The sequence below is a fragment of the Lissotriton vulgaris genome, chromosome 1_1 (genome assembly GCF_964263255.1).
Source record: "Lissotriton vulgaris chromosome 1_1, aLisVul1.2, whole genome shotgun sequence".
In the NCBI taxonomy this organism is placed as follows: Eukaryota; Metazoa; Chordata; class Amphibia; order Caudata; family Salamandridae; genus Lissotriton; species Lissotriton vulgaris.
Window position 1 is genome coordinate 1,695,742,480 of NC_141685.1, and position 12,655 is coordinate 1,695,755,134.

At 46.8% G+C, this 12,655-nt stretch overlaps 1 protein-coding gene across 1 annotated transcript in view; it reads left to right on the forward strand.

The window, feature by feature from the left end:
• Positions 1-12,655, forward strand: part of TASOR2 (transcription activation suppressor family member 2) — a 911,282-nt gene that overhangs the window by 607,885 nt on the left and 290,742 nt on the right. The window contains exons 30-31 of the mRNA XM_086918936.1: positions 6,805-6,891; positions 7,165-7,212. Of these exons, the coding sequence (XP_086775062.1) occupies positions 6,805-6,891; positions 7,165-7,212 (135 nt within the window). The remainder of the gene's footprint in view (positions 1-6,804; positions 6,892-7,164; positions 7,213-12,655) is intronic.

Sequence of the window (12,655 nt, forward strand, 5' to 3'; positions counted from 1 at the left end):
AACCTGTTATACCTTACTGCTCTCAGACTGCGCTGGAGTGGTGCCGTGGAGGTCTAGGATGCGCTCTGCTTAGCTTATCCAGATCTTATTAGTGGTATTCCATTGTAATATTACTATACTATTAGAGTCGCATCCTACTATTCATTTGATAAATCTGGTCAGGGTCATTTTTCTTGCCAACAGTTCTGTGGATTCTGGAACTCGTATCTTTGATTTAAGGCGTAAGTTTGCTCTAAAAAACCCCAGCATTTCACAGGGACGTTGCTAAAAGCTCTGAGCTGACAGTGACTGTCTGGGACTGCCTGCTGAAGGTCGGTTGCGGCTGTGATTCACAGTCACTCTCAGGTATCTAATATCTGCAAAAATCACTTCATTTAGATGTCTAAATAATAGCTCTGCCCGTGCTTTCACTTTTAGAACTCCTTTGGAGTGAAAAGGAAAGCAACTGCAATCAGGTTTTATAGATTGTCGATTGACAAGTGGGAGGTAAGGACGCACACATGGATATCTCCCGCCTCATTGGGGAGATCTGAAGTGTTTGTGCGATTGGAAACTGACAACAGCCATAGTCAAAAAGCCTCAGGTGATTGAATGAATAAAAGCTGGTGCCTCTGCAAGCGAGCATGAGTGACTGCAGACAGTTCAGCCAGAGTGACAGTGGCAGTACGAAGCTGACCATTACAGTGAGACTTGGTAAATCAAATATCAGGCTGGTGATTAATGTTCCCGCTGGTGGAGGAGACATGCAGTGTAGAGCAGTGAAAGGAAGGTTTGAGACTGAATCAAGCCTTGGTGCTTAGCACTCTACATTTAATGGAGCCAATGGTGCTCCACAGGAAAGCATAACACCAGGTGTCGACAGCTTTTAACACACTCATGGAGACCAAAAGGCGGCCGGGCTGTACAATGCGGTCACGTCTTATTTGGTCCTTTTTAAGGTGTCCATGCTCATTATGTTCAGGTCAAGGAAATAGGGTCTGCAATGGGTCTGTTGTATAACACCACATGAATTATCATTAAAGTAACTGCTTTCGCTACTATAACTTGAAAATGGCATCATGTTGGATCCAAACGTTCACTTTATCAGATTTTGAAAATATGTAAATACACACATTTTGCCGTCAAATACAGGCATTTCATTTTGGGTAAAAAAAACTATTCTTTAAGCAATAGCTTGTCATATCCTAAAAAAAAAAAAATGAAAGAAAACATCTCTTTTTTGCTTCCAAAGACCATTTTTATTCTCAATAAATATGTTTGATCACTATATACCAGCTTGTCAATGTCATCAAGAACTAAGGAGTAGAACCGATTCACATACCCTTGAATTACCGTAAGGTTCTAAGGAAGGCTGCGCGGAGCCCTCGGCCAGGTGTGAAAACTGCAGGAAGGAGACTTGGCAAAAACAGCGAGAAGCACGCGCGTGGGGTGGAGACGACGTGACAGCTGTCTGTGAACTGCCCTGGACCAGGCAGTACAGTCTCGGGAGAGCAGACCGGGCATAGAGGGAGAGGGGACTTGCTTTCATCAGCAGATTTTGACAAAGCGCAAGAGAGAGAAAGGCACAAAACTGAGGAGAAAGATAGTAAATAAGTAACAAAGGGGGAAAGCAGGGTTTGAAAAAACCTTCAAGAGTGAGAAAAGGAGACAAGCAGTGTAGAGCGGTGAAAGGAAGTACTGTTACATAAACAAGCCTGTGATTAAGTTAAAGCCATTTGGTTTGCTATACAATACCATTTGCAAAGCAAATGGCTTTAACTTAATCAAAGGCGAAACCTTTTGCATTTTCAATGCTTGTTTGGCTACTTTTTTAGACTTTTTGTCTCCTTCTCTTGTCTCCTGGTGCACGTACGGAAACACGGCTTAAGTCTTGTGGGTCGTGCAGCCGTAATATGTCGGCGGTGGAACCCCATGATTACTGCCTGGAGACCGACCATGGTTCCCCGGATTGTCGAGACTGTCGAGCCATGGCCACGAAGGCCTTGCGGGAGCGGCACTGGAAGTTGCTAGAGGCCCGGCACTCCTCTCACCGCCGCTCCGGGTCTAGAGGCAGTTCGCGGGACTGCTCGCGGGACCAGAACCGTTGCTCCTCGGGCTCTAAGTCTTCGCCTTCAGATTCCGGTAAGCGACGCCATAAAAAGAAGTCGAAGAAGCGCGATCGCTCTCCGACATCCCCATCCCGTCGCTCCTCGAAGGCAGACGAGGGGGACAGGGGCTCCGCCCCTGCAGCTCCTCCGGAGCCTGGGAGTCCCGGGGCCTACCCGCCATACCCGGGTCCGCCGGCGACTCCCGAACAGATGCAAGAGTTTCTTGCTGCTATGGACTGCCTTTTTCGGCACGCCTGTTGGCCCGGCGGTACTGCCTCTGGCGCCGGCCTCGGAGCCACTGGATCCAGCGCCCTTGGCTCCGACCACAGCGCCACAAGGTGCAGCGCCGCTGGCTCTGGCCCCGGTGCTGCCCTTGACTCCGGCCTCAGCGCCGCCCCTGGCTCCGCCACAGGCGCCGCACTGGGTACCGTTTATCCCTCCTCTGCCCCTGTTCCTGGACCATTCTGTTCTGGCCTGGGATCCGCATTGGGATGCAGCTCCAGCGGGCCCCACTTCTGGCGCCACTGGCCCCCTTTCCGGCCCTTCCACCGTGGCCTGCTCCTTCTACCCCGGGGCCAGACAAGGACTGGGACGGCCCGAGGATCCCATTGCACGGCACTGTGACTCCGAGCAGGATTGGGTGGATGACCTTTAAGATGCGGGTGAACTTGGTGTCATCTGACCCAGGGTTTGCCTCCCCTCCGCCTACTATGGAGGAGGGAGCTTCCTACATTATGGTGCCTTGTCGGGCTGCGAAGGCTCTCCGTCTCAACCTCCCTACGGTGGCCCTTAAGACCAACCTCCTTATGGAGGTGCTCCAGACGGCGTCTACTTCATCGGAATCGCTGCTCCCTTTCAATAAGGCCCTTACCGAAGTCCTCTTGGGCCCTTGAGTGCCTTTCCCACGGCTCCACCAGATAAGCACTCTAAGTGGCTGGACCAATATGGCAAGAGGTTGTTCTCCTCTGCCAGCTTGGGATTGCGGTTGGTTAACACCTCCTGCTTGTTGGGCGTTACTCACACGCGGTGTGGGATTCGGTAGCCGAGGTCTTGCCTCAGTGTTCTGAAGAAGTCCAGGCTGTTCTTTCCCGAGCAGTTACGGAGGGCAAGGACGCAGTGAAGTTTGCCATTAGGTGTGGTCTGGACACTGCTGATTCGTTAGGCAGGGCGATTTCCACGACTGTGGCATTGCGACGCCATGCCTTGTTGCGGTCTACCGGGTTTTCGCCCAATGTCCAGAGCTCGCTCATGGACATGCCCTTTGATGGCTCCTGCCTTTTTGGTGACAAGGCGGACAATGCCCTGGAGCGCTTTAAAGACTCGCACGCCAAGGCCCCTGCCATGTCTGGGTTTCTTTCCTTTCGTGGCCAGGGTTAGAGCATCCAAGCATGCTCCTCCACTAAGACTGTGCAGAACCAGCCGCAGCCTTGGCTTCTGCAGGGGTCGGTAGCGAGCGGGTTAGTCAAACTCCACTCCACCCCTGCTGCTTCCACCTCTAAGCCTTCCTAATCAGAGTTTCAAGGTGCACGCCGGTGGGTGGCAGGGTCCGCCACCACCTCCACCACTGGTGCAAAATTACCTCGGACAAGTGGATGCTGCAGATAATCGGCCAGGGTTACTCGCTCCCCTTTCTGTCCTCCCCTCTGGCCATGCCACCTCAGTACCACCGGTTGTCGGGGGATCATTTGGCTCTTATCCGTCAGGAAGTCTCGGGCCGCTTGGCCAAGGGGACCATTGAGCGCTTTCCTGGACAGGAAGTAGGGAGTGGTTGTTATTCCCACCACCAAGAAGGACATGGGGCCCCATCTCGGACCTCCGGGACGTCAATCGCTTCCTCCGGAAGGAGAAGTTCAAGATGCTGACTCTGGCTCAGGTCCTGGCTGCCCTGGACCCTGGAGACTGGATGGTGGCATTGGACTTGCAGGATGCTTATTTTCACATTCCTGTCCTGCCGGGCCACCGGCGTTACCTGGGGTTCACAGTAGGCAACAGTTTGCTGTGCTCCCCTTCGGCCTTACCAGTGCCCCTCGGGTGTTCACGAAGGTTATGACTGTGGTCGCAACTCATCTGCGCAGGTCGGGGTGTCAGTCTTCCCCTACCTCGACGATTGGCTGTTGAAGGCGGGCTCACCCCAGGCAGTCGTCACCCACCTCCAGACTAGTTGCTGGGGTTCTCCATCAATGTGCCGAAGACGCACCTGAGTCCCTCTCAGAAGCTCCCCTTCATCAGAGCAGTTCTGGTTTATCCTCCCGAGCAGCGAGTCCGGGATATTCAGTCTATGATTCCATTCTTTCAGCCTCTATCCCGGGTTTCAGTCAGGATGACCCTTCGGCTTCTGGGCCTGATGGCCTCCTGCATCCTGCTGGTGACACATGCAAGGTGGCATATGCGGGCTCTGCAATGTGACCTGAAGTTCCAGTGGGCACAGCATCAGAGCAACCTGTCCGATCACGTCCAGATCTCGAAGGGCGCTGCACGGCAGTTGCACTGGTGGCTCACGAATCTCAATTGGGTCAGTGACAGATGTGACAGATCCCTCTTCCTTTCCCGACCGGAGCACACAGTGGTGACAGATGCGTCCCTCCTGGGATGGGGAGGCCCCATGGGGGAGGCCGAGATCAGAGGCCTCTGGTCTCCGGCGGAGTCCCGGCTCCATATCAACCTTCTGGCGCTGCGGGCAATCCGGCTTGCACTGAAGGCGTTCCTTCCCTCTGTCCGGGGAAGTGTAGTGCAGGTGTTCACGACAACACCACCGCCATGTAGTATTGCAACAAACAGGACAGGTGGGGTCCTGGACCCTTTGTCAGGAGGCTCTGCGCCTCTGGACATGGCTGGAGCATCAAGGCATTACCTTGGTGGATAAACACCTGGCAGGTTCAAAACCTACATATCAAAGTGTGGCAATTTGTGACATACAATAAGGTTTCATAATGTACAAAAAAGACCATTCAGTAAGTATACAATAAATATTAACAGCCCTCTGATACATAAGTAGGGGCTGAAAACGGTTCATTTTAAGTGCATGTTGACGGCGTTTCACCCCACATTCAGTAGCACATATATTGTCTGCAGGAACCATTGTCCCTTGATATGTTTGATCATTAATGTCACACTCTTAGATTGCCTCGTAGTGCATTAAAGGTGTTTCTTTATAATTTCACTAAATTCACCAAAAGCAGCCTTAATTTATATTAGGAATTCCCCCCTAATGTCTTTAAAAATGGTATCCTTTCTTTTGAAACAACATTTCAAGTTCAAGGTTCCCTTCGAACGTAGATTGCAGTGGGTGGTTTAGTGCATAATCTCTAAAAACCTCTCATATTGGAAGATCCAGCAGTGGGAATCCTAGTGAGTATGAGCACATCTCCCATGTGTGCTAATCTCGAGTGTGATATTCAGGGCACGTTTGAAAAGCACGCAGACCCCCTCTTTGGAGATGACCCAGATGCCGCAGTTTTTCCAGTTCTGATCACTTGAGGTTGCATTAGTGGGCACAGCTTCGAGCATTACCATATTGAGGAAGCTTTCCACAATGCAATGCTTTTCTTGAAAGATGCTCAGTTTGAAGGTTATACATTTTCAGATGGTTAAATAATGACAATTACTTTCAGACTTTGGTATGTCATGGTCTTGTGTGTTTCTGGGGAGAAAGGTCTGTTTGTTTTTTCCTGCTGATTTTGAAGACAATTGTCTGACCAAATGTTGTGTTAAGATACTATTTATGCATTGTGTGTTACAGACATCAAGGTAAATGCCTTTTTGACTGAACTACTGTCATGGTCATCTAGTAAAAAAATAAATATTATTTTGTTATAGAGTTGAATCTGCACCATACAAACTAATATAAGCAAACACAAAATGTATTTGTCAATTAATAGATTGCAAAACATCCAGCTCGAGCAGAACACTTGTCTAATATGGAGACCGTTACATTAAAAAAAAGAGAGAGAGGCTAGAAAATGAGTCCACCAATAATGGAAAAATTTGTGAAATACTAGAGCTTTCTGAAAATTTCCTCAGTAGCAAAGTAATTGTTCTAAAGTGACTTTAAATTAGATGTTATCATACTTGCGCCGGAGTGCATGCACAAACTTAAGTATGCAATATTTGTTCAGGAATTTTCCCTTAGTAACATTGCTAGTGAGCTCCCCGCTGTGATTAACCCCATTCCACTTTTAATGACACAACTTCATTGTCCCTTTATGTGGCTCTAAACTGGAGGAAACAACAACTTGAATTTGTTATTTGCTATTTTTCAACAATTTAATCAAAAAAGTTTAGAGCAGCATTTCATCCCGGGACTGTGAAACAAACTGCTCATTTTTGGCTTTTTAATCTAGTTTCCGTTTTCAGATTTAATGTTTTCTTTTTCAAATATGCGCACTTTATGAGGAACAGAAAGACCCTCAAATCTTTGTGTCGCTTTTTTTTTTACTGATGCTTTGACGTGCTGGAACATATACTTTTCAAGTTGGTGAAATAGCAGTTTCACATGTGGAATAGAATCTGAGATTGTAAATGTGGTTTAAGTTGGACATCAAATTTTTGTTTGTTCCCATTAGTGCAACAGAATATGAAAGAAAGGTCGTAATTAATGTTTTGGTTAACAATCTCTCAGTGATGTGATATATTTATAGTTGGTTCTGCTGCTTGAAATACAAAGACACGAAGCCGCATGGCAGTGATATAAACTCTATTTTTTACCTTGCATTTCTAGGTATTTCAAGTCACCGAGTCTGTGTCTGGACGAGACAATTTCACTGAAGCCGAATCCCTGGTGCAAATTTGTAGCGGTCAAGCCAAGGTACGTTTTACATTAAAAAAGGCAAAATAAAGAGGTGCCTCTCTTGAATGAAGTACGCATGAATATGGCAAAGGGAAGCATGTTCCATAGTGATTAGATGCTGGTTTTCATTGAATTTAATGAAGTAATGGTCTCTTACTGGTGAATTTCTATCACAAAGAAGGTAGGAATCAACATTGCTAATAATTTAAATTTAGGTAAGAACAGATTTTCTTATGAAAGATCACATTCTGGCAATTTGACAGTAATGCCATTAACGGCTTTAATTTGCAGATTACAGATAACCAACGTTTCCGTATTCATGTCGACCCCTTTGTTGAGGTAAGGAAGACTAATTGCATATGTAACATTTTATAATAAACGGTGCCATTTGTCTCTCAGGGCTTTCCATTTTTAAATGTCACATCCCAGACTGACATTGGAACATTTGCTTGGTTAATTCAGATTGTTAAGCACATTGTTGGCAATCTATAATGTGACTTGACAACTGTTTAGGTTGCAGGGATGGGAAGGTGAAAATGAATTTGCCATCATTTGTCATTACCTGTGATTGCTTGTAGTTCCACATACATGGTTAATGATGCTCTTTGCTTTGTTTTACTGCAGTTAGGCCTGCTGCTTTAAGGAAGCTCCTAAACCAAGACAGGGCCTGGGCTCACTGGCAATAAGGACAAGCCTCACCATCAATTAACTATAAACCAAAAACAGTACCAATATTGCCACACTACTTCAACTTGGACCAAGGATGATCACTCGAATCACTGACTGAAAGAGTAACTCTCGGGAAATGTTTTATCCGGAATAAATCCAATGAGTTTAATTACTTTTACATCACGAGCATCATATCAATGAGCAATTTTTTTCTTTTTTAGATGAACACTTATTTAACTCCACATAAGTATGTCGAATAACGAAATTTAAACAAACAAAAAGACAATACTATTTAGCAACAAACTCTCAACTTGCATTCAACATTCATACAGAACAACACATTGATATATATACACATATAGCCATTATACAAAAATATTTACAACATCAATTTTTAGAAAAACATATATAGAAAAACATAGCATTGGAAATCAGCAAATAAAGAGTTTTGGTATGCTTGAGAGTCAATCGAGAATTCCTAATGCTGGGTAGAGGAGGAGATGAATGTTGAATGCAAGTTGAGAGTTTGTTGCTAAATAGTATTGTCTTTTTGTTTGTTTAAATTTCGTTATTCGACATACTTATGTGGAGTTAAATAAGTGTTCATCTAAAAAAGAAAAAAATTGCTCATTGATATGATGCTCGTGATGTAAAAGTAATTAAACTCATTGGATTTATTCCGGATAAAACATTTCCCGAGAGTTACTGTTTCAGTCAGTGATTCGAGTGATCATCCTTGGTCCAAGTTGAAGTAGTGTGGCAATATTGGTACTGTTTTTGGTTTATAGTTAAGGAAGCTCCTGCCAGCGTTTTTAAAGTTTAAATTTATAGTAATATACCAGCTCCATCCATTTCATTTTTGTATTTCCCTCTAACTACCACTGTGAGCTAATGGATTTATTGTTAAAGGCTGAATGGGGGTAAACATTATTGTTCGAGGCATGTGGGCTGCTGAATTCATATCTTAGCATAGATCGCCGCCTAGTGTTGAGTCCGGATGTTTGCACCTTGTTGTCTTGGAAGAGTCTTCGAAGTATCACGAGATAGGTGACTCCTCCCCTGGACTACAGTACGCATGGGCATCATCTCCATCTTCAGATAGTTTTTTCCGCCATTGGGTACGGATGCACTTCAACAGCTCCAACTTCGGGACCGAAGTTGTCCAACTTTCTAAGGCCAAAACCTTCTACATTCGACGGTATTGTTTCCGCTCGGTGTCCCTCGACTCAACAACACTTCCACTTCTCTCCGGTCGTCGACACGGGCCTTTGGGCCTTTTCGACGCCACGTGGGCCCTCTGCTGATGGAAAGGACCCCGTTTAAAAGATACCCTCAGTGTGCATCCAAATTTCCACACAGTGATAAGCATAAAGTATGCAACAGGTGCCTATCTCTGGAGCACAACGAAGAACACTGTTCAGCTTCTGCTCTGTTCCAGTCAAAGAAAACTAACCGGAACCGAAGAGCTGCTCGACAAGAGATGCAGCGGCAGGCACCAGAACCGGAAAACATTTTCGATGACGAACATGGTCTCCCAGAAGCGGAGGACTCCGAAGACCTGGAGATAGTCACCGTGGAGGACCAGTCGGACTCCGATGACCAGATCACACCGGGGCAAACCGTGAGTACCAACCCTTACCCCGCCTCCACTTCCAGACAAGGCTCCGGTCAAAGCATCACCTAAAAGCCTTAGCCGCAACTGAAACACCGCTTCAGAAGCCCCGCCTTCCGGCTCGGCTCCGAAGACCACACCCAAGCCTTCCGGTACCCTGGGACCGAGCAAAACACTTCCCAAAGTGGCCTCAGCATCAAGCAAAACCGCTCAACCGAAAAAAGTCATCGAGCACAAGAAGGCCGCCGACTCCAAAACGGCCGTGGAGCCGAGAACGGGCATCGACACTAAGAAGGTCGTCGATCCGAAGAAGGTCGTCAACTTGAAAAAGGGCATAGACCCCAAGAAGGTCGTCGATCCGAAAACTGCCATAGAGCCAAAAAAGGCCGTCGAGCCGAAGAAGGCCGTTGAGCCGAAGAAGGCCGTTGAGCCGAAGAAGGTCGTTGAGCCGAAGAAGGTCGTTGAGCCGAAGAAGGCCGTCGAGCCGGAAAAAAGCCGTCGAGCCGAAAAAGGCCGTCGATCCAAAGAAGGCTGCCTATCATACAAAAGACGTCCAGCCTAAAAAGACACTCGACCCAAACAAACCCGTCGAGCCGAAAAAAGCTCCACACCCAAGGGTCCTTGAGTCCGAAACTCACACGAAAACAAAAAATAAAGACAAGCAGGCGACCGATCCGAAATCCTCGGCGCCGAAGCCAGGGACAGTGGAGGAAGAACTTTTTCATCCAGATCCAGTAGACCCAGAACAACAGAGACTGTATATACAGCTTGATACAGGACATATATCAGTCTACAATAAAAACAAGAAAAGACTTAAGACCATAAATTACCCAAAATCACATCTGCAACCCGAGCAACAATAGACACCTCCGTAGCAAAGGCATATCCAAATCCAGCCAGGATAGCCAACATACAATCTCTCATTCAAAAATTTCTGCCACAACACTCCCTGCCAGCTCAAGTGTTCATGCAGCTTATAGGCATGATGGCCTCCTGCATATTCATCGTCCCCCATACTCTGCTTCAAATGCGCCCCTTACAGGAATGCCTAGCACGCCAGTGGAACCAATCTCAAGGACAACTAAAAGACCTAGTGTTGGTAGACAGTCGCACTTACCGCTCTCTGGAGTGTGGAACCCATAAAACCTTTCCAAGGGGCGACTGTTCCAAGGGCCGGTTCTGCAGGTAGTATTAACAGCGGACGCATCACTGACAAGTTGGGGAGCCCATCTCCTTCAATATACAGTCCAAGGTCTCTGGACAGTCCAACAAAAGACACTACATATGCTCTGTCTCGACTTTTGGGGGGAAACATGGCGGCAGCAAGTTGAGCTGCTGCAGTCCTCCGGACCCGGGCTCCCGTAGAGCTTTTTTCCTTCTCTGTGAATGGATGCCAGAGATACGAATTAGTGCGTTATAGCATACAGATTATCACCCGCACATGAAGATATTTCGAACATATAGTGCATTTTTCCAGAAGAAATAAACTCCTACCTGGGCGTGTAGCTGGGTCGGTGTTTCGGCGTCTCAGTGCATCGTTTGTTTAAAGGCTCGCCCAGGCGCGTTTTCCTTGTTTTCCCGGGTTCTCTCGCTCCCCATGTGTTTTATGGAAGCGAGTCCCTTTACACCGGGTTTGCTCCCGGGTCTGCTGCATTGGAGAGTGGCCGCCCTGGAGCTTCATAGGGGCGCAGAATCCGGAGTCTCCTCCAGGGCACTCGGGCAGCGCTTCTGGGTCCTTCGAGGGCGGAGGAGACGCGAGCAAGACGGAGGCTGGAGCGGTGAGTGCACGACAGCTGGAGGTGCAAAGCGGGGCTGAGGTGAGCGGTGAGCAGGAGCCGGACGATATACCCGGCTTAGCGTCAGCGGTAGCGGGCTGGTGCCTTGTACAAGAAAGAAAAAAGGCAAGCGAGGGGGTAAAAATCATCTTGGAAAAAAGAAGTGAGTGGAGAAAACTTCTATGTTTTTATGCGGCGAAGTTAAAGCTAAGCGCTCAAAAGAGTGTAAATTGGCAAAGGCAACTAAGGCTGCCGCTATTTTTGGCTCAAAAGTAACACCCTCTCTAAGATCCTATTTCAAATTGGTCCCGCAAATCTTAGACCTGGCGAAAGAGCGATCACCGTCTGGGCCAACTTCTCCTCTATCATTTTGTGGCAACCTATTAATCCTTTGGCATCTTGGACTTTTAGCAAGGAGTAGACAGGGCGGGAGTCCGAAGTGGCACTATCTTCTGGACTTGTTCTGGACAGATAGGGCAAGGGTTTCTCATGGAGGGAGGATGGGTAGATTAGGGCACGGGGTTAGTGGGAGGGTGTTGCAAGGGAAAAAATGTCCTCATTTTCTGCTTGGTAGTGTTTTTCTTTTTTGTTATTAGAGAGATGCTTGGTGGAATTAGTATATTATTGCAGTATCGGATGGGTTTCGGTGGGCTCTGGCTGGCAATCGGAAAGATGAAGGGTGGAGGCAACTTCTTTTATGAATAGTCTACGAATTCTCTCCTGGAATATTAATGGCCTTCGCACCAGACCCAGAAGTGACAAGATTTTGCAATATCTTCGTGATTCTGATGCGCAGGTCATTGTTCTCCAGGAGACGCACCTGACAGAACCAGAGATGCTTTCCTTGGCTAAAAAAATAGATGGATTGATGTATTTCAACAACGCAAACCATGAATAATAGGGGAGTCGCGATCCTTATTAAGAAATCTGTAAAAGCCCGCCTTATATCTAAGTTAGCAGACCCAGATGGCAGATGGGTCATTGCAACAGTAAATATTGCAGGGGCACAAATTACAATAGTAGGATATTATGGTCCGAACCAGGATGACCCCTTGGCCTTGAAGTCCATCTTTTTGCATCTATTATCCTTCCCAGAACCCACCATCTTGGCCGGGAATTTCAATATAGTTTTGGATCCCATCCTTGATAAATCACCTAACAGTCGGGCCTCAATTCCTTCTTAAACTAGGGCTTTTTTATTGGATAATAGGAAACAGTATGGCTTTTTAGATATTTGGAGAATTAGGTCTGGACAACAATTGGGCGTTTCATTTCGTAACTACAAATATCATCATCAATCAAGAATTGATTTTATTCTGATTAGCCAGAAACTGGAAAACGTAGTTGACAATATTTTATACCTCCCCTCACATCTATCAGATTATTCAGCTGTCTGTATGGTAATGGAAGGTTTTCCCAAAGTTTCCCCTGAATTTGGTCGTATGACCGTTCACTTCTTCACTACCAGAGGAGATTTCATTTTTAGTAATGGAAGCTGAGTGCTTCATGAATACGAACATCGGCTCCGCTTCACTGGGATGTGTTTGGGACTCCATTAAGGCCTTTTTAAGGGGCCAAATAACTAACAGGGTCACTTATAGGAGGAAGCTATATAGAGAGGAGGTATCTTCTAGTGAGGCTGAAATTGTCAAGATACAAGGGAAAATCGATTCACATCCAGCTGCATCCATCAATACCTTGCAGGAATTGCAAAACAAGTTATTGC